Source organism: Balaenoptera physalus (genome assembly GCF_965194825.1).
Source record: "Balaenoptera physalus genome assembly, chromosome: 12".
In the NCBI taxonomy this organism is placed as follows: Eukaryota; Metazoa; Chordata; class Mammalia; order Artiodactyla; family Balaenopteridae; genus Balaenoptera; species Balaenoptera physalus.
The window spans coordinates 79,820,259-79,845,699 of NC_138897.1; the positions used below are offsets into that span (position 1 = coordinate 79,820,259).

The 25,441-nt window shown below is 45.7% G+C and overlaps 1 protein-coding gene across 1 annotated transcript; it reads left to right on the top strand.

Annotated features, from left to right (window-relative positions):
• Positions 1-6,366: 6,366 nt before the first annotated feature.
• Positions 6,367-24,495, top strand: OASL (2'-5'-oligoadenylate synthetase like). The gene is made up of 6 exons (XM_082417502.1): positions 6,367-6,691; positions 11,634-11,916; positions 13,336-13,511; positions 18,270-18,511; positions 20,768-20,915; positions 23,477-24,495. The coding sequence occupies exons 1-6, from the start codon at positions 6,494-6,496 to the stop codon at positions 24,038-24,040; spliced, it is 1,611 nt and encodes a 536-aa protein (XP_082273628.1). The 5' UTR covers positions 6,367-6,493; the 3' UTR covers positions 24,041-24,495.
• The last annotated feature ends 946 nt before the right edge of the window (positions 24,496-25,441 follow it).

The window sequence follows — 25,441 nt, forward strand, 5'->3', positions numbered from 1 at the left end:
GGAGGTGGGTGAAATAGCTGAAAGTGGTCAAAAGGTACAAACTTCAAGTTATAAGATAAATAAGTCCTGGGGATATAATGTGTAGTGAAGTGACTATAGCTAACAATATTGTTGTATATTTGAAAGTTACTAAGAGAGTAGATCTTAAAAGCTCTCATCACAAGAAAAAAATAATTTGTAACTATGGGTGGTGATGTATGAAAAGCCATGGAAGAAGCTTAAATGCATATTGCTAGCTTAAAGAAACCAGTCTGAAAAGACTACACACTGGATGATTCCAACCATATGACATTCTGGGAAAGGCAAAACTATGAAAATAAGAGGACATGTGGCCCCAGTGGACATCACTGTCTCTCCTTTCAGGAGACTCCAGATGCTGGAGACCTTCCCTCCTGAGATCCAGGTCTTCATGAAGGACTCCAGCGGCCAGAGCAAGCCTTATGCCATTGATCCTGTAGACTCCATCCATGACTTGAAAGAGAAGATTGAAGAGGCTGGAGGACCTTACATGGAGGATCAGATACTCAGGTTCTGGGGCCAGAAACTGTGGAATCAATAGCTTCTCAGGCCTGCACATCAAGGATTGTGACACCATCATGCTCGTTAAGAGAGGCCCCACATCCTCATGAGTGCCAAGATCTGGCTGTTCATTTTGTAGACTTCTACGGTCCTCTCCCCCTAGCTCACCCCTTTCTACCCAGACCACTGTGCTCTTTCTGAAGCATAAATAGAAACAGAATCCTCCCCTGCTTAAAATCGTCCAGTGGTTCCTATTACCTACAGAATCAAGTTCAAGTTCCTTTGCTTGGCATTCAGGGTCCTTGACCATTTAGCTCTTGCTGACCTCTCAGTCTCTCCCCATCACTCTCAAAACACACCAGACGTGGCCAAACACTTGCAATTCCAGAACACTGAATGCTGCTCACAACTCCATGACTTTGAGTCAACTGTCCTTCTCCCCCATTTTGTCATCTTTCAAAGCTCAAACCTCTAAATTATTAATTCTCAAAAGTATGGACCCCAGACCAGCAGAATCAGCATCATCTGGGAACCTCTTTGAAAAAAAAATTCTCAGCAACTACACCAGAATTATCTGAGTTAGGTTCTCTGGTAGTGGGACTCAGCTATCTGTGTCTTAACAAGCCTTCCAAGTAATTCTGAGCAAATATGGAAGTTCCAGGGAGTTAACACCCCAGGGGGTAAGCCTTGGCCCATTGAAAGACAGGAACCAGCGAGTGCATACTCCCCTCCTCCACCTCTCAGGTGGATAATTTTGAGGCACGTTCCTCAAAAGTTTTTGAGGCATTTGCTCCTTACGCGTTGCTCCTTAGAGAGTCCACAGTGGGATCAAAGCGCAGCTGCCCACAGTAGTGATCAATTTCATGATATTTCTTGGACTGGTTTTTCCTCCTTCTCAATCCCCCACACCTGTCCCTAGGGATCATTTCCCAAAACAAGTCTCATGCAAATCTTTGTCTCAGGCTCTGCATTTAGAGGACCACAAGCTAAGAGAAAACCCATCTTTATGTATCTTCCTCCTTCCTAAAACCCAGCCCACACCCTTCCTAACCACTAGCTCTTCCCCCACCTCCATAGGAATGTGCCCAACTGGATGGCATTTCTACAAACCATAAAGCCAATACACAATCGACTTCATGTTCCCTTTTTAAATCTTTTTTTGTTCTTTTTTTGGCCACGCTGCAAGGCTTGCAGGATCCTAAATACCAGACCAGGGATTGAACCCCAGTCCCCGGCAGTGAAAGCCCAGAGTCCCAACCACTGGACCACCAGGGAATTCCCCCTTTTTAAAACTTGAAAGCTGCTGAACTCCCAGATATTTCATGAAAATCAATAATGAAAATGAATCAAAACTAATATGTAAAGTCTATTGAGCAAAGTGGTGGCTACCAGTGGGGAGAAGGAAGGGGGGAGGGGCAAAATAGGAGGAGGGGATTAAGAGGTACAAACTACTGTGTATAAAATAGATAAGCTACAAGGATATATTGTACAGCACAGGGAATAGAGCCAATATTTTATAATAACTATTTTTTTCAAAGATTTATTTATTATTTGTTTATTTATTTTACTTATTTTTGGCTGTGTTGGGTCTTAGTTGCGAGATGCAGGATCTTCATTGAAACATGCGGGATCTTTCATTGCAGCGCATGGGCTCTTCATTGTGGTGTGCGCGCTTCTCTCTAGTTGTGGCCTGCAGGCTCCAGGGCTCATGGGCTCAGTAGTTGTGGTGCGCGGGCTTAGTTGCCCTGCGGCCTGTGGGATCTCAGTTCCCCAACCAGGGATCGAACCTGTGTCCCCTGAATTGGAAGCAGATTCTTTACCACTGGATCACCAGGGAAGTCCCTATAATAACATTAAATGGAGTATATAACCTGTAAAAATATTGAATCACTATGTTGTACACCTGAAACCGATATAGTGCTATAAATCAACTATACATCAAAAAAAATGTTTTAAACTAAGATGTAAGGTCTGAATGTTTATTGTTTGAATAACTTGTATATTGCCTTGAAGCTCATTATCTGTCATTATAAACATAGGGCAAATGTTTGGAATCTCACTTTATTGTCGACTTTGGTTTGCGAAATTGCCACTGCTCTTTAAACAGTTACAATATAGGACTGTTTAAGGACCAGGCACTACCAACCTCTGAAAATATGGAGACTTTTAGAATTCATGTAATTAAAAAAGTGATTCTTTCTGTTTGGGGTTAGCCAGTTGGAAAATTTAAATTGAAACGTGTCACGATTGAGGGTTTTTTTGTGTTTTTTTTTTCCCCAAAATGGTATTTAAGACAACAGACACCCTCCACCGCACCACTTCCTCCAGCTAACGCCTGTCTTTCTCCTCCCTTTCACGACAAAGTTCTTGAAAGTGTTATCTACACTCCTGGTCTCCATCCTCCTCACCCAACTTACTCTTCAACCCCACCCCTAAAATCTGGCTTCTGCTCCCAGCTCTCCTTTACATTTCACCCACAATGATCACCAGTAGCCTCTTGGGTGCTTCTCAGACCTATATTCCTGAACTTATCAGAAGCATTAGGCAATGTGGACAACTTTTTTAAGCTCTCTGGCTTAAACAGCTACCCTTCTAGACTTCTCCCTTTCCCATTCCTCCTTGTATCTTCCTCCCTTTGTTAATAGTACCCTCCATCCGTTACCCAGGTACCCAAGCCAGAGAGCTGATAGCCATCCTGTCTTTTCCCTCACCTCCTACCTGTAGTCACCGAGTCCTGTCCACCCTTCCTCCAAGGTAGACCTAGAATCCCATCCCTTCTCCAGCCCAGTCCAGGTCACCTTCCCTTCTCACCTGGACCACAGTACAGTGCCCTGACACGTCTCCCTATATCTACCCCTGCCCCCTGCAATCCATCCTCCCCACAGAAGCAGCCAGACCAATCTTTCCAGAATGGTAATTTCACCTCTGGTCGCTCCTCTGATTTGCCACTGCCCTCAGGACAAAGTCAGCACAGATTCACCTGATATTTGACCCAGTGGATCACTTTCTCTTTCCTAGAACAATGTTTCCACTTGCCTATCAAAACACACTCCTGATTTTTCTTCCACCTCCCTGGCTACTCCTTCTCATTCTTGTTTGCTGGATGCTTGCCTCTCCCCAATCACTTAATACTATTAAGTATTTCAGGGCCCAGTCATTGGTCCTTTTCTTGTCTTACTCTATACTCACTCACTTGGTGATCTCATCCAGCCTTATGGCTTTAAATATGTCTATGCTGGTAATTTGTATCTCAACCCCAGATTTCCTCCCTGAAATCCAGACTCAAATATGCAACTCCCTACCCCATTTGGATCTCACTAGACACTCAAGTTCACTTCCAAAACCGAGCTCCTGATCTTCATGCCTACACTGTGCCCTTGCCCAGTCTTTCCCTTCTCAGTTAAGGACAATTGCATCCTTCCAGTTGCTAAGGCCAAAAGCCTTAGAGTGGTCCTTGACTCTAATCTTTCTCTCACATCACACTCTATCCATTAGCAAGACCTGTTTATACTCAAAATATAGCTAGTGAAATGATATGATGTCTGGGATTCACTTCCAAATAATACAGGAGGGGAGATATGGATGGAGATATCGTTGAAACAAGATTGTCTATAGGCTGGGACTTCCCTGGCAGTCCAGTCGTTAGGACTCTGTGCTTCTACTGCAGGGGGCACGGGTTAGATCCCAAGTTGGGGAACTAAGATCCCGCGTGCTGGGCGGCCAATAAAAATAAAAATGGGCAGAAGACCTGAAAAAACATTTTAAAAACTGTCTACAGGTTGATGATTGTTGAAGGTGGGGGATGGTACATGGAGGTTCATTATATTATTCTACTTTTGTTCATGTTTGAAATTTTCCATAATAAGAAAATTGAATCATACCACTTCTCCCTACCTTTCACTGCTACCATTCTGACCCAAGGTGCCACACCTCTTGTCTGGACTGTTGTACTAGCTTCTTAACTGAATTCCTGCTTCTGCTCTCACCTCCACTCCCCACCCTCTGCTTTTAATCTAATCTTCCCACCAACAGTCAGTGTGATACTGTTAAAATGAAAGTCCAACCATGTCCCTCTTCTGCTTGGAACTCCCCAGTGGCTCCCCATTTCAATCAGAGTAAAAGCCAAAGTCTTAATAGTCTTCAAAATCCTACACAATTTACCCCCCACCCTTGTACTCAAACCTCATCCCCTCCCACTCTCCCCCCTTGATCATTCCATTCCAGTCACACTGCTATTCCTCAATCCCACCAGGCATACTGCCGCCACAGGGCCTTTGCACTTGCTGTTCCTTCTCCCATTCTTTTTTTTTTTTTAATATTTATTTATTTTTTTCTTTTTGGCTGAGCCGGGTCTTAGCTGCAGCACACGGGATCTTTCGTTGCAGTGTGTGGACTTCTTAGATGCCGCATACAGACTCTTAGTTGCGGCATGCATGTGGGATCTAGTTCCCCGACCAGGGATCGAACCTGGGCCCCCTGCATTGGGAGAGTGGAGTCTTACCCACTGGACCACCAGGGAAGTCCCACCTTCTCTCATTCTTCCCTGTGACATACGTACAGCTCACTCTTCGCCTCCTTCATGTCTTGGCTCAAATGTCTCCTTTTCAGACCTTCCCTAACCACCTTCTTTGAGACTGAACCCCTAAACATCGCCACTTCTCACTCCCCACACGTAGTTGGTACCTTTTAACCTCTTTCCCTGCTTTATTTTCCTGATTAGCACTTACCACCGTCTTAATTACTATAATGTTACTTATTTATCCTGTTTACTATCTGTCTCCACCATTAGAGTGTAAGCCCTCTGCAGTCTAAGAATTTTGCCTATTCACTGCTGTATCCCCAGGACGCCTGCCTGGCACACAGCAGGCGCTCAACAAATGTTTGTTGAATGAATGAATGAATGGCATTCTGAGTCTCAATCCCTGCCCACCTGTCCAGGCACAGCTCTCACCTCTCCCCTCCCTGCCCTCCATGCCAACGTGGATCTGAAAGCCGAGTCCTGGCACATACCAGGATGATTCACACTTCTCAGCCTTATCCAGTCTGGTGCCCTCTGTCTCCTGGCCGCATTCCCAGTCTTTTAAGACTCTTCTCAAGCAGGTGTCCACTGACACCACAGGTGACTCCAAAGAAACTCTTCTACCTGAATTTCCACCAGGTTTCTGTGCCCTCTTTTCTCCTAGTACACAGGACACTGGACTCTCTGTGTCTCCTCTGTCTCCCCTGCTGCTCTGGGAGCCCCTGAGGCAGGAACCACATCTCATGTTTTCTTCTTAGCACAATGTCTGGCACCCAGCCAGCACTCACTAGATGTACAGTGAACGAATAACAATACTTGCATTTACTTAACGTTTTCTCTGCTAAATGTTCTCACGCTTAATCCACACAACCTATGGGGTAGGTATTATTCTTAAACCCATTTTAAGGATTATTTATGTGAGGATCAGAGAGGTTAAGAGTCTGGCAGAGGGCAGAGTGGAATTCTAGAATTTGTTCTGCGGGACCCTAGAATTCCCACTGTTCAGCCCAACCTCGAGCGAGTCCCTGCTCTTACTGACCTGTTTCAGGTGACAAGGTGGTGGGGATGGGATTGGTGGATACCGTCCAATTCCCATCTCCTGGGGGAGTTGCCTTTCCCAGGGCCATCCTCAAGCCAATTTCAGTTTCCAAGTTGTAAAAGGGAAACTAAAAGTTGAGAAACGAAACCTACAGCAGAAAGGGTGACTAAAAGCCACGCCTGTTAAGGTGGTTTCACTCAGTGTCCCTCGGTGCCCCAGCTGCAGTGAACGGCCTCCAGGAAGAGGATCCCCTGGTCAACCAGACACCCCTTGTTTCCTCTCCACTCTGGTCCTTTATTCCACAGGGTGCTGGAGGCCAGCTGAGGAGGAGTCCCCTTACAGAAGAGTGTGTGTGCCAGGAGCTGGGTTGGTGTGTGTGTATATATCTAGCCACCAGTGGTACTCTCAAGACAGAGATGGCAGTGCCCCCGGAGCTGTTTGTCACCCCGGCTTCCAGGCTGAACTCCTTCGTGGCTCACTCTCTGCATCCCAGCCAGGAGTGGAAAAAAGAGGTTCTGGAGACTGTGCAGACTGTGGAGCAGTTCCTGAGAGAGCAGAGCTTCCAGGGGGAGCACGGGCTGGACCAGGAATTGTGGGTGCTGAAGGTGGTCAAGGTGAGACTGGTCCCCTCCATCCCCAGACCAGGGCTGGGCAAAATGCAGCTTGTGGGTCTACATCCCTGAGGATGCTGGGACCTCTTGCCTCATTATCCCTAGCCCCTGCTACTGACATCTCAAGACACTCCATTCCAGTGCACTGCTGCCTTGAGCAGAGCAAGTCCAGTAAGGAAGCTAATAATAAGAGTGCACTTTTTTGGATGCACTACACTAACCCCTTAACATATATTATCTCTAATTTGTGTACCCTGTGAGGTATGTACTATTCTTTTCCCATTTTACAGATAAGCAGAATGGAAACAGTGATTTAAGATCCATAATGACCAAATACAATGCAAATTCTCTGATTGGATTTTGGTGTGAATGGACCATCTGTAAAATATAATTTGGGAACAATTGGGGAAATTTCAATATGGCCAGAATATTAAATAATATATATAAGGGAATTTTTTAAAAATATTTATTTATTTTATTTATTTCTTTTCTTGGCTGCATCAGGTCTTAGTTGTGGCAATGCAGGATCTTTCGTTGCAGCGTGCGGGCTCGGGCTTCTCTCTAGTTGTGGCGCGTGGGATCCAGGGCGTGTGGGCTCTGTAGTTTGCGGCACGTGGGCTCTCTAGTTGAGGCGTGGGAGCTCAGTAGTTGTGGCATGTGGGCTTAGTCGCCCTGCGGCATGTGAGGTCTTAGTTCCCTCACCAGGGATCGAACCCGAGTCCCCTGCATTGGAAGGTGGATTCTTTACCACTGGACCACCAGGGAAGTCCCAGGGAATTGTTTTTTTGAGACATAATAGTTTTGTGGTTATGGGGGAAAATGTTCTCCTTTGTTGGACACAAATGCTAAAGTATTTAGGGACAATAGTCCTTAGCGTCTGTAATTGACTTTAAAGTGGCTTAGTTGAAGCAAATATGACAAAGAGTTTAGACTTGTTGAATCTGGATGGATGTATAAGTGTTCATTGTATTCTCTTTCTATTTTTCTGTTTAAAATTTTTGATAATGGAAAATGTTTTTAATGGAAGCTCAGAGAGGTGAGGTCACTTGCCCAAGGTCACACAGCTAGTGGTGAAGCTGGGATTTCAACCAGGATCTATCTTACTCCACTCCAGGCTGAGCTTTTTTCCCCCAAGCCTTTCCTGCAGCTGCCTCATGTCACCTCCTGTCCTAGCTAGGATAATAATGCAAGAGGGTCAAAACTAGAAAGGCGTGATGAGAAAAACAACTTTTGAGGAAAACAATTTTGTTTTTCTGAGTGGCTGCCTAGGCCTTTTACAGTATGGTGACCCTACTAACACCAAAAGTTCAGAGTCTGGACTTGTAGATAGGTTTAGGGTATCCCCACAGGTTCCTGCTTTGCCTTTCCCAGTGGAACCTTTTAAAATAGCCACTGAGTGGGCTTCCCTGCTGGTCCAGTGGTTAAGACTCTGAGCTTCCACTGCAGCAGGCACGGGTTCGATCCCTGGTCAGGGAAGTTCTGCATGCCACACTGTGTGGCCAAAAAACATAAATAAATAAAATTTTTTAAAAATGTAGAGCTAAGAGCGTTTATAAAAAATTTTTTTTTAATTAAAAAATAATAACCACTTAGAGTTAAGCCTGTGAAAAGTTAGTAACCTCTGCCCCAATCACCTTGTAAGTACTAGGTGCTTGCTACCCTGCTCTATCTCCTGCTGGCTTGTGACCTGGGGCGGAGAACGGCCCTTCCCCCAGCTCACTGCGTCCCCTTGCTTCTGGGATCTGTAAGTAATAAATCTTTTTTTTTTTTCTTTTTTTTAAAAATGGTGCTGAAAGAAAGGTTGTGACCAAATTAAAGGTTGTTGACCAAATTTTTTTTTTTTTATTTTTATTTATTTATTTATTTATTTATGACTGTGTTGGGTCTTCGTTTCTGTGCGAGGGCTTTCTCTAGCTGCGGCAAGTGGGGGCCACTCTTCATCGCGGTGCGCGGGCCTCTCACTATTGCGGCCTCTCTTGTTGTGGAGCGCAGGCTCCAGACGCGCAGGCTCAGTAACTGTGGCTCACGGGCCCAGCCGCTCCGCGGCATGTGGGATCTTCCCAGACCAGGGCTCGAACCCGTGTCCCCTGCATTGTCAGGCAGATTCTCAACCACTGCGCCACCAGGGAAGCCCTAAATTTTTTAAATTAATTTTTGTTGGAGTATAGCTGCTTTACAATGTTGTGTTAGTCTCTGCTGTACAGCAAAGTGAATCAGTTATACATATACATATACCCCCTCCTTTTTAGATTTCTTTCTCATTTAGGTCACCACAGAGCATTGAGTAGAGTTCCCGGTGCTCTACAGTAGGTTCTCATTAGTTATCTATTTTTGAAAGTAATAAATCTTATGACTCTACTCCCTTTGTATGGGTGTATTGAAACTGCACCTTTCCTCCAAATGACCCCGTGGGTTTCATTTCCCCACGGAGGGAGTTTGGATGCTGAGGGAGCTACCTGCCCACCCTGTGTGGGCGGCTTGTGCCCCCCCAACAACAATGAGAAATTAACACTTTATTTGGGCTTTAAACCCTCCCCCCACCCCTGAAAATCTGGTGAGCTGTGCTGGTCCACAAGAGTGAATGCTTGTCCTTGGGTTTGAATAGGTTTGGGCTGAAGCAAGTCATGAAACCTGTTCTAGAACGCTCTTTCCTCTCTGCCTGTATCTTACCACTGGAAAAGGTGGGAAGGGCAGTGCAGGCACAGCCTTCAGCGGGATGTGCTCTTCATCTGCACCCAGGGTGCCATTCCCAACACTCTCACATGGGGCAGAAACGCTGAGTCCGAATGCAGGTGGAGAAAGAAAATGGAAAAGGAAGAGGAAAGAAAAGATGGCGGACTCCTGCACAGAAGCAGGGCCTGCCACATAGACTTGGGTCACAGGGAAGAAAGAGGTAGAAGCACCACACCTGGTGTTCTGACTCATCTGACTGTGACTATCACTCCTGGCTGTGAGTCCATGGCAAGTTGATTAACCCCCAACTGCCTCCCTTATCTCATCTGTACAATGGGGATAATTATACTAGTCCCCCCACCTCAATTAATGGGGGTGAGGATTAAAAGACATTGTGTGTATAAAGGGCTTTCAGTGGTGCCAGGCACAGCGAGGGCTCAATTGGCGGCAGCTGGGTCATCATCAGTGTTCCTTGACTCCACCCACCAGCAGAGGTAGCCGACCTGTGGTCTGATGCATCCCTGGCAATTCCACCTCCCGACCTGGAGTGAGAAAGAGAGAAGGCCAGAGAGTTGGGGGACTTAGTATACCAGAGGCAACAGTGCTGGAGAGCAAGTTTAGGATCTCAGAACATCAAAAAGACCCTTTCAAAATCATCCAGCTCAGGCTCCTTCAATTCAGATGGGGAAGCTGAACTCCAGGCAGCAGAAGAGATGATCTAAGTCAAGTAGAGCAGAAGGAAGAGAGATATATTGCTGACTTCCTGTGTGCCAGGCACCACGGCAAGCCCTTGGCACACACTGTCTTATCGAATCCTCCCAATCACCCAGTGACTCATGTGCCATCATTACTCTGAGGTGACAGATGAGGGACGGCGTTCAGAAGGATCACGCAACTGAGAAACAGGGGCAAGAGGCGAGGTCAAGATCAGGCTGCCTCATTCCCCAGCCCGTGGTTCTTATCCACCAGGCAATACTGTGCCCCCCTTTTTATTTTTATTTTATTTTATTTTTTAGATATTTATTTCTTCATTTATTTATTTATTTAGGCTGTGCCAGGTCTGAGTTGCCACAGGCGGGATCTTAGTTTTGGCATACAGACTTCTTAGTTGCGGCATGCATGCAGGATCTAGTTCCCCAACCAGGGATCAAACCTGGGCACCCTACATTGGGGGGGGGGCGGAGTCTTACCCACTGGACCACCAGGGAAGTCCCTGTGGCCCCCCCTTTTTTAATTTATTTATTTATTTATTTATTTATTTTTGGCTGTGTTGGGTCTTCGTTTCTGTGCGAGGGCTTTCTCCAGTTGTGGCGAGCGGGGGCCACTCTTCATCGCGGTGCGCGGGCCTCTCACTGTCGCGGCCTCTCGTTGTGGAGCACAGGCTCCAGACGCGCAGGCTCAGTAGTTGTGGCGCACGGGCTTGGTTGCTCCGCGGCATGTGGGATCTTCCCGGACCAGGGCTCGAACCCGTGTCCCCTGCATCGGCAGGCAGACTCTCAACCACTGCGCCACCAGGGAAGCCCTGCCCCCCTTTTTAATGTCATGAAATTATTCAGACCCCCCCCCCAGAATCCTCCTACCACCACCCTGTGGAGGATGACTGTTCCCTTGGAGTGGGGATCACTCTGCCGATAAGGCTGAGTCTCAGAAGCGAGGCAGTGGAGTAAATAAGAAACGTGTGCTGTGGAGTCTGGCTCCCTGGTTGGAAGCGCCCACTGTGTGACCCTAGAGGAGAGGCTTGCCTCTCGACATCCCCGCTTTCTCCCCTGTAAAGAAGAGATGTTAATACTCCCCACCCGGACATCCCTGGTGGCACAGTGGTTAAGAATCCGCCTGCCAATGCAGGGGACACGGGTTCCGATCTCTGGTCCGGGAAGATCCCACATGCCGCAGAGCAACTAAGCCCATGCGCCACAACTACTGAGCCTGCGCTCTATAGCCTGCGAGCCACAACTACTGAGCCTGCCTACCGCAACTGCTGAAGTCCGTGCGCCTAGAGCCCGTGCTCCGCAACAAGAGAAGCCACTGCAATGAGAAGCCCGCGCACCGCAATGAAGAGTAGCCCCCGCTCGCCGCAACTAGAGAAAGCCCGCGCACAGCAACGAAGACCCAATGCGGCCAAAAATAAATAAATAAATAAATAAATAATTTTTAAAAAAGGAAATACTCCCCGCCCATCCCTCAGGGCGGTGGTGATCATCCGTGGAAGGAGCCTCAGGGATTGCCTGGTCCAGGCAGTGGCCTCGTGGTGACGGGACTCTGTGCTCTGCAGGTGGGCTCTTTCGGGAACGGCACAGTGCTCAGGGACAGCTCGGAGGTGGAGCTGGTGATGGTCCTGAGCGGTTTCCACAGCTTCCAGGAGGAGGCCAGGCGCCTCGACGACGTTCTGAGCCTGCTATGTGAAAAGCTCAGGTACTGCCAGGACCTCCGGAGCCTCCAGCTCCAGGACCTGAGGCTGGTCCCGGGAGTCCCCTCTGCTGTCGCCTTCACCATCCAGTCCTGGGAGACTGCGGAGCCCATCACTGTCACCGTCGTGCCGGCCTACGGGGTCCTGGGTAAGGGGAAGCCCACCAGACTCACACGACCGCCCTCCCGGGGGACCCGCAGCTTCCTCACCTCTCCTTCGTGGCCACGTGCAGACACCTGTATTCACCCATTCAACCCACGTCCTGTGCTGGGTGCTGGGTGACCGCAGTGCCTGGGACTGACTCAACTCTGGCTGTCCTGTGGCTCAACTTAGGAAACAGATTTATCAAAGAATCACGCAGATAAATATATGGTTGGAGAGGAAGTGAGAGCCTTGGAGGGGAAGGAGGAAGAGCAACCTCGGGTGCTTCTGGAACATTTACCGCGGGGGCGGGGGCCTGTCATTGTCTGTGCTTTCCCGGAAGCAGACCCTGAGACAGGGATTTGGGGATAAGCAGTCCCAGGAGATGCTGGTAGGGAAGCAGGGGAGCGAGACGGAAGGGGAGGAGCCTGACAAGGTGCACGTGGAACTAGTCACCACGGTGAGCAGCTGGGCTTGTGCCCCTGCAGAGCTCCGGTAGAAGTGCAGAGCACGCCTCCCAAGTGGGTTGTTGAGTGTTTCATCCACGAGCTTCCCATCGGCCATTGGCTGAGGGCTGCTTCCCGGGAGCACCGATGGCAGTAGTAACGGTATCAGCTACAAACCCAGATGATACAGCTTTCACCTGGTGCACCAGCTCCTCTTAACTAGAGTGGCTGCTGGGAGTTGCTCCATGGAGAAAGTGTCACAATTGGGATCCCATCTGAGCCAGAAAGAGACAGTGGGAGACATTAGTGGTAGTGATGTACGCCCCACCCTTCGGCAAACGTGCTCTCTGAGCCCAGCTTTCTTATATGGAACTGGTCCTTCCCTACAGTGATGGAAGCTTCATATAAATCGCTGAGAGATCCAAAACAGACATTAAGGGAAACTGAGGGTGTTGGGCACATCAAGAGAGGACAATAGTCCTTGAGTAGCCTGAGGAATAGAAAACCCACTTTTAAAAAAAATGTATTTTATTGAAGTCTAGTTGATTTACAATGTTGTCTTAATTTCTGCTGTACAGCAAAGTGAGTCAGTTATCCATATATACACCATTATGTTTTATCACAGCATATTGAATCTAGTTCCCTGGGCTGTACAGTAGAACCTTGTTGTTTCTCCATCCTATGTATAATAGTTTGCATCTGCTAATCCCAAACTCCCAATCCATCCCTCCCCCACCCACCCTCCCCCTTTGGTAATCACAAGTCTGTTCTCTGTGCCTGTGAGTCTGTTTCTGGAAAACTCACTTTTGATTCTCCAGAAGGACAATCAAGAAGGCAAACTGTTAGTCTCTTAAGCTATGTGGTCCCAGGTTTCCCTGGAGAGATACTCCAATAATTACCAGTCTCTCCCCCATGGACTAGTCAGCAACCTGGGGCTTCCTGAGCCCTCACTCTCTCCCCTTTGCCTCCTCTCTCCTCAGGGCCTTCTGTTCCCAACCCTCATCCCTCCCCAGGGGTCTATGTGAGTCTGATTAAGGCCTGCGGTTCCCCTGGACATTTCTCCCCATCCTTCAGCGAGCTGCAGAGAAACTTCGTGAAACACCGGCCAGCCCAGCTGAAGAGCCTCTTGCGGCTGGTAAAACACTGGTACCTGGAGGTGAGGAGGCTGCCAGGCTGGGGGCAGGAGCGGAAGATGGAGGAGGGAGGGGAAGAAAAAGGCAGGAACCATATCTGTTATCTCGGGAAACTGCACCCAGAAGCAATGAAGGTTGGGTGGGAGGGAAGGCTCATCTTTTAAAATGTAAACCTGGCAGAAGATGCAGATGAAGAAGGAGGAAGGAGAGGAGGGGGAGGAGAAAGAAACACAGGAGGAAGGAGAGAAATAAGGAACGTACTGTATTTCAAAGAACGAGTGCTTGTAATGGTCCAGCTACAGTCCAGTGCTGGCTAAGGTCAACTTCTCTGGGCTCTCTGGACATTAATCTCAGCTGATTAAGGACTAACAAGAGGAAAAATTCGTTTAATTCCACACTGCACCAATTCCCCCTCCAAATGATTGAGTTCCTGAGTATCATGATCATTACTGAGTGAATACATCCACAGCAGCTACTTTTTAGATTTCACATATGATGTCTGCATGGTACCAGGTATATTTCAAAATACCCAGATGAACATGTCATCTGAACTTATGAAAGGAAGACTCAGAGACAAGCAAAAAATGAGAAAGAAAGAAAAAAGATGCTTTCTTATTTTTAAAAAAATGGTAAGGGTCAGATTTTAGAAAGACCGGTCCAGTCCAAAAAGAAAAAAAAGTATTTAAAGATAAAAATCAGAATATTACCAAAGTTAGTTTATAGTTAGTATGTTTATGGTGGGAAAGCAGTCATTTTCTTACATGATTATCACTTCTACCGAGGTTGTGATGTATCTTCAGATGTTAGCATCACAGAAGCCAAGAATGAAATTGGTTTTTTTGGTCAGTCAGGCACTTAAGAGGAATTGATCCAAGGTTTTGTGGATTTGGAGAGCTAGAACTCAACAAAATGATCTGTTTGCTTTGTTTGTCTGCCTGTCTAAGTGTACAAAGTGTTTTCTTCCTGTATATGACTTGCACATTTATTGTAACGTCCACAGAACAACATATCAGCTTTACTTCTATAGCCCTTTCTTTGTTCAAGTCTCTGCCACTAAGGGACTTCCCTGGCAGTCCAGTGGTTAAGACTCCATGCTTCCACTGCAGGAGGCACAGGTTTGATTCCTGGTCAGGGAAACAAGATCCCCGCGTGGCCAAAAACAAACAAAAAAGCAAACAAAAAAACCCCAAAAGTCTCTGCCTCTAAGACAAGAATTTGTCTGCATATGGTTTTTTGAAACAGTTTTTTGATTCAGTATTATTATTTATTTATTTATTTATTTTTGGCTGTGTTGGGTCTTCGTTGCTGCGCCCAGGCTTTCTCTAGTTGCGGCGAACGGGGGCTACTCTTCATTGCGGTGCGTGGGCTTCTCATTGCGGTTGCTTCTCTTATTGCGGAGCACGGGCTCTAGGAGCGTGGGTTTCAGTAGTTGTGGCTCGCAGGCTCCAGGGCGCAGGCTCAGTAGTTGTGGCGCACAGGCTTAGTTGCTATGCGGCATGTGGGATCTCCCTGGACCAGGGCTCCAATGCGTGTCCCCTGCATTGGCAGGCGGATTCTTAACCACTGGGCCACCAGGAAAGTCCCAATTTATTCTTGATTTATCTAATTCTATCCTGGTAGGAAGGAGGACAGATTTTTTGAACGTATGTAAACACTACATATTCCTGAAAAGGAACTTAATAAAGACACTTTGTGAATATTAAGCCATCATTCTGAATAGTTTTATAAACAAGGCCAATTTACATATGCTATTATTTTACAGAATAATTATTTTTGTTTTCCTGAGGATTTGTTAGTTCATAATCTATAGTAGGAATTTTTATAGGGATTTTTTTTAATTCTGAGGTGTCAGTTGGAATAATATATCATTTACAGAATGTATCTTAGTTTGCGCATGTATTTCCGTATATTGAGGGTAGGAGAGTAAGAAAGAAAGGGTTTTTTTTTTTTTCTCTCTCACATAGTCATCAATAGAACATTAACCTGAGTAATTAATTCTCATTTTGTTAAGCAATCTGCTCTTATGAAGTTGCCTGCTTCTGAAATAAAAGATTCTGGTGAAATTCTGACTCAGTCCCTTTGGTGGCCGTGAGTCTTTATCCACGAATTTATTACACTTCATAAACTTCCCGTAGTGGAGTTGGGAGGAAGAGATTTGCTGGCAGATAGATTATATTGTAATCAGACCATTCTTTTATGAAATCCTTTTTTTTTCATTTACATACATAAAAACAAAAAGAATTGGCAGCTGTGATTTTACTATTTTAATTATGTGTCCAAAATAAACACAGCATAAAATCTAACAGTCCATCAGCTCCTAATTTTACAGGGCGGTTTTCCAGGAATCACATGTGTGTGCGTGCACACACCACACCCCTACCCCCCAATTTTTGAGTGATTTAAATTCATAATGGCATAGAAGACAACAATAACAGGGCTCCCAGGAGATATCTGAATTCTCAAGACAAACAGACCAAACGAGAGCGAGAGAGAGAGAGAAACACAAAATACAATCAAATTCTCATCGACTGCCACCCAGCAGAGAATAAATTCCTATCATCTGTCTCCCGATAGAGACCACCAGATGGTCAAACCATAAAAGCAGAGTTACAGATTGTAGTCATCAGTGGGGACATAAGTGGCCCCATACAAATACGTACAAGAACCAGAATCAGACTTGTCCAAGAATCAGACAATCTAGAATCAGAAATAAAAACAGAGTAGAGGTGGGGAGGGAGGAGAGAAACATCAGAAGAGTAAAAACTATTGTACTACAAGATTCACCCTCAGAGTTGAAAAAAGGGGCACATCTGAGTGTAAACAGCCCATGGGGCGCGTTTCTCAGGCAACACAGTTTACTCAGCTTTGGAACAGTCTCAGTGGAACCTCCAGCTGCAAACAGAAACAAGAGGTAAAAAGTCATTTATTAAATAAGAACTTGCAGAGAAGTTGCAAGGGAATCAGACTGCAGAAGGAAAGGCTTAATCCAATAAAAAATATATAATAGGTGTTTAAAGAAAAAACGATTACCAAGATTACTAGGTTTACAGTTCATCTCTGTTGGTGGTGGAAAAATAGCAAATTTCTCACGTGCTTATCAGATCTAGAAAGGTCATGAAGTATTGCAACTTCGCAAAAGTCAGAGAAATCCAAAATATGAAGAAATCAGAGCATCACTAACATAAATCAGCACTGGAAGGGAACATAAATCTTTTCTTCTGGTTTGCTCTTTTTTTTTTTTTTTATGTACCATTAAATAGTCTATCAAAGGTCCTAAAAGAAATGAACGGCTCATTTTTCCTAAGGCTTACATCTTATGATTACAGGCATTCTGCATTTTCTTTGTCATGTAAATTTAAGAATCTAGCTAGTAAAATTTCACTAGTATTGGAGAAAATAAATTGTCTTGTCATGAGTTTACCTTCTTAACAAAATTATAATTTTATTAGTTAAGATTTACAGCTTTGTGAGATGTGAATTCACAAAATGTTACAAAAACAAATTCATTAATTTATGAATAAGTTTGAAATCAATAAAAAAATTTTAAAGTCAAGGATAAAGTTGTTTTTGTTAGTGAGTCAATAACTTACAGGAAAGGCACAGGTTTCATTTATTTTGGGGACTAGAACTAGACCAGATGGCCTCGTTTCTGTTTGTTTCAAGGTCAAAGTGGGTTTTTGTCCCTTTGAGGGGTGTGATATAAAACTTATTTATAATGGCCACAGGACAAGATGACAATTTTGCTTCCACAAACCAAATAGCTGGATGTTTGACAGAAATTTTCATTTCCTAGCTCAATGTTAGAGAGGTTCTTTAGACAGGAGGTGACTGGTATCCGTTAAGATGCTTCCTTTTGCAAGTAACAGAAAAACAGAAAAACCAACTCAAACTGGCTTAACCAATAAAGAGAATTATCAGCTCATGTGTGAAAACCCACAGCAGTGGAGAGGAGGCTTCAGGCACTGTTTGATGAGTGCTCCAGCTCAGTTTCTCTATAATACTCTCAGCGTCTCTCAATTCTATATGTCACCTTGGTCCTCAGGCTGACTTCCCTCATGGTGGCAAAATGGCCACATCTGTTCCTGCCCTCACATCCACATACAAGAGAGGACTTCTCTTCTTTCAACCACTGAACAAAAGAACTAAGCTTGACTCAAATTAGGCCAACTTAGATTACAAAGCTTCTCTTGAACCAATCACTTGGCAAGGGGAATAGGTTTATACTGGTGACCCTGTCCAGTCAGGGCCAACCCTGGACAGGAGGATTGGGTCAATCCCGTCCAAACAGCATGGCTACTATACAATGGGGAAGGAAGAAACGCCTGTTAGAGAGGCAACCCCAATGTTCACCATGGATTCTCAGCTATTACCTAGTCCTATAGTCCCCCAACACACTCATACTTTTTTTTTTTCTCTTTAGCTAAGAAGACTTTTCTTTAAAAGAAATCTTTCAGAGGCCCAAATAGATTAAAATGGAGCTGCTTAGGCTGGGGTGCTGGTGACAGAGCCCAACCTGCTCACTCCTTGGGACACCCCTTTATCATTCCATTTCCGGGAGTTATGTCAAGCACAGTTTGAAACCAACTGGACTAACCTAGCTGCTTAATTCTAAAATGGAGAAACCCATTTAGGGTCAGAGAGGGAAAGTGACTTGGCCATGACTACGCAGCCAGTAGGTAGCAGAGCTGGGACCAGAACTTGGATTTTTCTAGTTTCTGGTCCAATGTCATCCTTATAAGGAATCTTGGGGTCTCGCTCTCTCTTCCCATGTCTTTCAACAGTGCGTGAAAGCCTGGTGCCTTCGGGCCGAGCTACCCCCTCTCTATGCCCTTGAGCTACTGACCGTCTACGCCTGGGAAGTGGGTACTCAGGAGAAGGAATGTTTCCGGTTGGACAGAGGCCTGGCTACCGTGATGAGCCTGCTCCAGCAGTATCAGTTCCTCTGTATCTACTGGACCAAATACTACACGTTCCAGAACCCAATCATTGAGGACTTTGTCAGAAAACAGCTCAGAAAAGAGAGGTACTAGATCACTGCATGCCAACCACATCTCAAAGAGAAAAGAAAGAGAATTAAGGGAAAGGTGGTATCGAGTTTTCTGGGTGGGCTTCATTAAGTAGGAAAGCTGATACCTCACCCTGACACACTTGACATCTCAAGTTGATTGCCTTTCAAAATTGCAAGGACCTTAGGGGCTATAAGCCTTTTCCTTGTTCCTCGAGCCACCACCCCACCCTACCTTAGCCCTCTTGCCCTCAGAAGACCATTTCAGAAAAACATTTCAGAAAAGCTAAGCTACCTTAGCTTTTTAGTGACAGCACAGGAAACTGGAAAGAAACGTGGAGACCCAAGTGTGAGCCCAGCTCCACCATTTTCTCATCTCTGTGAGCCTCCGTTCCTCATCTGTAAAACAGGAGTAATTGGCACCAACATGCAGGACTGTTGGGAGAGTCAGACAAAATATTTGTAAAGGGCCTACAGTATCTAGCCTATGGTAGATGCCAGACAAATGTTGTAGCACATGCTGCCTGTACCCATTCATATCCCCTGGGCCTTTACCGTTTCCAGGAAGGCTGGTTCAACCTCCAGCTGTCAGCACCTGCGTCCCTTTGCCTGTGGGTTTTCAGCTTCCCCCAGTGACTGATGGAAGTTGGTGTATAAATACCCCAGCTCCCTCCCATCTCAGATGGAGGGACTCTCTTTGGGACACATGTTCTATACTACTTCCCAGAGTCCACCCTGGGGGACTAACCCCCAGTTGCTCACAGTGGTAATCACCTTGACACATACCCTTTATTGGCATCCTTCCCTTCCCTGTCTCACTTTCTCACTCTCTTATTGGTGCTTCCTGGTATCTCCTTCCAAATAAATGACTTGCACTCAAATCCTGATCTTAGGATCTGCTTCTGGGGGAACCCAACCTGGGACAACTCTTTACATTAGAAGTTTTAGGTCAATGCAAGCAATATCGCAAGATTGTTTATTATTCCCTTATGTGAGTGTTGGGTCTTTTTTTACAAGGGAGAAAATCCCGGCTTCCTAATGAAAAGAGGATTTATTGTAAGGATGACCAGAAAATTGACCTTGGAAAACCACTGGGACCTGAGGCAAATCTATAGACTCCCCCTCTCTCTGTTGCTCACTCTCATTGCCCACGTGCTCCCTTTCCTCTCACTGCTTCTCTCTCCACACCTGTTCGGCTCCCCTCTTACTCCTAGTTGATGAGGAACCTCCATCATTCCTGGTCCAAACTCCAGAGGGAACCAGTAAGTTCGCTGGGCACAGGCCCTGCATATCAGGTCACCTGGTGTGTCACTTTGGGTCAGGTGACCCCATCCCATAGGACAGCGTGTTATGACTCTAAATGAGGCAGGACCATTCAGTGAGCCAGGGATGTTGGGAGTTGAGAGCATGGAGCCTAAGGTGTCTAGTTCATGTCAGTAGCCTGCTATCACATTCTGTCACTTAGATCAAATCTCAGCTCCCATCTAAGTCAAAAGCTCCTGGAGTACAAGGGCCGGGTCTTGATCATGGGCTTGCCATCCAACACATGTGGTCACCCCAAGCAACCCAAATAGGCTATTAGACCCCCTTCAAGCCAATATTCTTTAAAGTATTTATTCAACATTTACCTAGAGGAGAGATGCTTGGAGACAGCCCAGCCTCTCCTCTGTTGAGGCAGAGGACATGGGTAAGAACCTCACCTTCAGGTTGGGAGAACCTAGGGAGGTCTGTGCCTCAGTTTCCTCATCTGTAAAATGGGGGAAAATCATCATCATCACCATCATCATCATCATAGTCCCTACCTTATAGAATTGTTGTAGGGATTAAAATAGGTTAATTCACATAGGGTTTGAGCCCGTGCCTCAATAAACATCAGTAAATAGTGGTGGTGGTGTTACTGTCATCCAAAGCAATTCAGCAGCTCTAGCCTTGAACTCACTTACGTAGCCTGTTCAGCAAAATGAAAGCTCTGAACTTGAGGCCCACCTGCCTGAGTGGGCCGCTGTTACTGTTCCAGCATGCCTTTGGGGTTCTCACCCTCCATACACCTCAAAAATTCCTTGCAAACACCTAAAGTACTCTCCCCAAGAGGAATTCTTGGAAAAAGAATCCTCTCCATTCTGTTACTCTCCGGCAATGTTTTTGGGCCCTCCTAGACTGATAGTCCTGGGCTCTGGACATAGCAGATGCTCAGATGATTGCCAAGAAGGTTTCTTTCTGGCTTGCGGGCCTCCAAACCAGAAAGAACCTGGGCGCCTTCTCTCTGTGTTGCAGACCTATCATCCTGGATCCGGCTGACCCCACCCATAATGTGGCAAAAGGCTACAGATGGGACATAGTCGCTCAGAGGGCCTGCCAGTGCCTGAAACAGGACTGTTGCTATGACGACAACGAGAACCCAGTCCCCAGATGGAACGTGAAGGTAATGGCTCCTCTCTGGGCTGCCAGGGGCTTGAAGCTCAGAATGAGATAACTGCATAGTATTTACTTCTGTGTCAATGGAGCCAAGAGGACTTTAGTGTCAGTTTGAGGCCTGGCTGCACCACCTACCAGCTCTGTGAACTTGGGGAAATTATTCAACTGTCTGAGCTTCAGATTCCTTATCTTCAAATTCTTGTTTTCCTGTTTTTTCTTCTTCCCATAACCTACCAAAGAATCACTGGGATTCTTTGCTCTCAATCATTCTCTGCATAAGCTGAGCCCAGGCAAGTCAATTCAATCAGCTGTTTTGTGTTAGCACCAGGCTTGGGGTTGATGGGGGGTGACGAAAGGGGCAACAATGGTTCAGAAATAAGACATGGCCACAACCCTTAAGAAACTTGCCAGATGGAAGCAAACTTGCACAAAACTCCTAAATAGAATTACCAGAGAAGATACTCAGAAAACAAAAAAATGCCATATAATATTATAATGTGATGTCAAACCCACAGTACAGGTAAAGAACATAATAATCTATTTTATTCACATTGTGCTTTACGATTTGCATAGCACTTGTTCAGGGACAAGTCTGTAAAGTAGAAAGGTCAAGTAGTATTATTATCTTATCATTATTATCCCCATTTTACAGATGAGGAGATTGAGGCTCAGAGAGGTAAAGTGAATTAACCAAGGTCACACTGCTAAGAAGCAGCAGAGCCAGAATTCACACCCAGGTCTTTGTGGGGCTGTGGAATCGGAAAATAAATGTCATCATCATAAGTCACCAAGGAAGATTTCTTGAAGAAATTAAGGCTTGAGGTGGGCCCTAAAAGCCAAGGAGGGATGTAGACACTCAGAACAAAGAGTACTCCATCCAGGTAGAGGGTCAGGTAGGGGATGAGGGGCAAAGGACTAAAGTTGTGTTCAAAAGACTGAGGTGCTTAGAGCAGAAGGCAGAAGCAGAATCAGAGGCTCCCTAATAAGGAGCAGAGATTACAAACTGGGGGCCCACCAGCCATATGAGGCCCACAGATGGGCTAAAAAGTATATGCCTTTGGATTTTTCCTGAATATAAAAACCATCATGAAAAGATTTTTATCTTGACAAATCAGAAGACTTGGCAATGCTGGGCCTATATTCCTTCTTAAAAGGATCAGCTAGAGGTCTGCCCACCATTCCCCTCCCCCAGCACCTTCCAGATGTTGCTCTTCAGACATCTGGGGCTCTCAGGCCCTTGAGTGTGGCCTCCAGTGGTGAAGAACAGACTTTGGAGTCTGGCTGACCTCAGTTCAAATACCCGCTCTTGTGGGCAGAAGACCTAAATAGACATTTCTCCAAAGAAGACATACAGATGGCCAACAAATACATGAAAAGATGCTCAACATCACTAATCATTAGAGAAATGCAAATCAAAACCACAATGAGGTATCATCTCACGCCAGTTAGAATGGCCATCATCAAAAAATCTAGAAACAATAGATGCTGGAGAGGGTGTGGAGAAAAGGGAAGCCTCCTGCACTGTCGGTGGGAATGTAAATTGATACAGCCACTATGGAGAACTGTATGGAGGTTCCTTAAAAAACTAAAAATAGAACTACCATATGACCCAGCAATCCCACTACTGGGCATATGCCCTGAGAAAACCATAATTCAAAAAGATACATGTACTACAATGTTCATTGCAGCACTATTTACAATAGCCAGGACATGGAAGCAACCTAAATGTCCACCAACAGATGAATGCATAAAGAAGATGTGTCACATATATACAGTGGAATATTACTCAGCCATAAAAAGGAACGAAATTGAGTTATTTGTAGTGAGGTGGATGGCCCTAGAGTCCGTCATACAGAGTGAAGTAAGTCAGAAAGAGAACGCATATATATGGAATATGAAAAAGCATTACTGATGAACCTAGTGGCAGGGCAGGAATAAAGACGCAGACATAGAAAACGGACTTGAGGACATAGGGGGTGGGGAAGCGGAAGCTGGGATGAAGCGAGAGAGTAGCACTGACATATATACACTACCAAATGTAAAATGGATGGCTAGTGGGAAGCTGCTGCATAGCAAAGGGAGATCAACTCGATGCTTTGTGACAACCTAGAGGGTGGGATAGGGAGAGTGGGAGAGAGGTTCAAGAGGAAGGGGATATGGGGATATATGTATACATATAGCTGATTCACTTTGTTGTACAGCGGAAACTAACACAACATTGTAAAGCAATTATACTCCAATAAAGATGTGGAAGAAAAACAAACAAACAAATACCTGCTCTGCTCCTCACTACTTTTGTGATGGTCAATAAATGGCGTAACCCTGCTCAGCCACAGCTTCCTCATCTGTAAAATGGGCTAATAGCAGAACCAACCTCATAGGGCTGTGAGAATAAAATACATTAAGAAGAGTATGAACGGAGCCCAGCACAGGGCCTGGAAGGTGATTGGCACCCCCTAAATATTTGCAGCTGCTGCTGTCGTTGTAAAGATGAGGGCAGGTAAAGGGCACTTTTGTACTCAGACAGAGGGATGTGGACTTAACCCCTCTTTATCCTCTCCCTTCCAGGGGGCACGAGACATCCAAGTGACAGTGGAGCAGTGGGGCTTCTCGGATTTCATCATCACGGTGAACCCTTATGACTCCATAAAGAAGGTTAAAGGGAAGATCCAGGGGAACCTGGGCTCCACAGCCCTACAGCGTCTGTCCTTCCAGGAGCCCGGTGGGGAGCGACAGCTACTCAGTAGCCAGTACTCCTTGGCTGATTACGGGGTTTTCTCCAACACTCGCATCTGTCTGCTGCAGACCATCTCCCCTGAGATCCAGGTCTTTGTGAAGAATCCCAGTGGTGGGAGCCACGCCTATGCCATTTGCCCTGATAGCCTTGTCCTGAACCTGAAGCTGCAGATTGAATTCAAGGAGGGGCTGCTCAGAAAGGAGCAACAGCTAGAGTTCCAAGGCCAAGTCCTGCAGGATGGGTGGAGTTTGAGGAGCTATGGTGTCCAAGACAGCACCACCTTCACGCTGAAGAAAGAAGAAGAACGTGGAAAGAAGAAGAACCCAGCTAGTTCCTCTGAAAGACCTCTCTCTGAATTTCTGCCATTTAATCCAGACCCCATCAGTTCCACCTAACCTTGCCAGTAGACGGATGACAAGGGATATGAGAGACTAGATATACAAACGAACAATGGCCAGACTATATTCGACAATAGAACTCTGACCTACAAGCTTTGCAGCTACCAGCCCGAAGCCAAACCACAATCCCTGCATCAATCAACCCCAAACCATCAGGATTTGGTCAATAACTGCCAGCTTCCTTATTCCCTCCCTTCCAATTTAGGATCGATGAAAGAAAGCCAAACAAGCTCCCTAACCAATCACATAGGACACCCTGCTTCTGCTTAGCCCACCTCCAGCTTCCCCATGCAAACAACCTCAGTCAGGGTATGCCTGAAGCCTTCTCTTTTTCCCACTATAAAGCTGTCCCACAGCCCTGCTTGACTTGGAGTCTCTGCCAAAGGCAAGGGATGGTGGCTGATTCCCTGGTTATGGCAAGTTGGGAATAAATAATCTTTGTTTGTTCTCTTTCGGATGGTCTTCATTTCTTTCCACAGATGCTAAGGCTGTCCTGGCATTATTGCTGAAACATTTGAGCCTCTTAACTCTGGAAAGTGAGGGCTGTAGGGAAACTGAGATGAAGAAAAGCAAAGTCTGGGAGAGCGAGGATGATGTGGTGTTAAATGTCCCCTTGGACTTCCCTGGTGGCGCAGTGGTTAAGAATCTGCCTGCCAATGCAGGGGACCACGGGTTCGAGCCCTGGTCTGGGAAGATCCCACATGCCGCGGAGCACCTAAACCCGTGCGCCACAACAAGAGAAGCCATCACAATGAGAAGCCCGCGCACTGCAACAAAGACCCAACGCAACCAAAAGTAAAAATATAATAAATTTTTAAAAATCCCCTCAACTTATTTACAAAACAGAAGTAGAGTCACGGATGTAGAAAACAAACTTATGGTTACCAGAGGAAGGCGGGTAGGGGTGGTGAGGGATAAATTGGGAGATTGGGACTGACATATACATACTACTATATATAAAATAGATGACTAATAAGAACCTGCTGTATAGCACAGGGAATTCTACTCAATACTCTGTAATGGCCTATATGGGAAAATAATCTAAAACGAAAAAAAAAGAGTGGATATATGTATATGTATAACTGATTCACTTTGCTGTACACCTGAAACTAACACAACATTATAAATCAACTATACTCCAATATAAAAACAAACAAACAAAAAAATTCCCTCAACTCCTGCAATACACACACAAACAGTACCTAATGGTCCAAGGATGTAAGGACAGTAATAGCATCTTTAGCATCAAAGGACATCATGTGATCAGGTTTACTCCAATCAACCCATTAAATGTTTGCTTTTCCTCCCCTCCCCTTTGACCCACTTTCTAAAGGACTACTCACCGTAGGGGGGAAAAATGTACTTTATAATTGGTTCTCAATAGTCTCTGGGCAATTT

Bases quoted from the DNA above. Each gene is read 5' to 3' on its own strand.
- OASL (XM_082417502.1), top strand. From the start codon at position 6,494: ATGGCAGTGCCCCCGGAGCTGTTTGTCACCCCGGCTTCCAGGCTGAAC. The intron at 6,692-11,633 runs GTGAGACTGGTC...TGTGCTCTGCAG, and splicing joins GGGTGCTGAAGGTGGTCAAG to GTGGGCTCTTTCGGGAACGG. The intron at 11,917-13,335 runs GTAAGGGGAAGC...CTCTCTCCTCAG, and splicing joins GCCGGCCTACGGGGTCCTGG to GGCCTTCTGTTCCCAACCCT.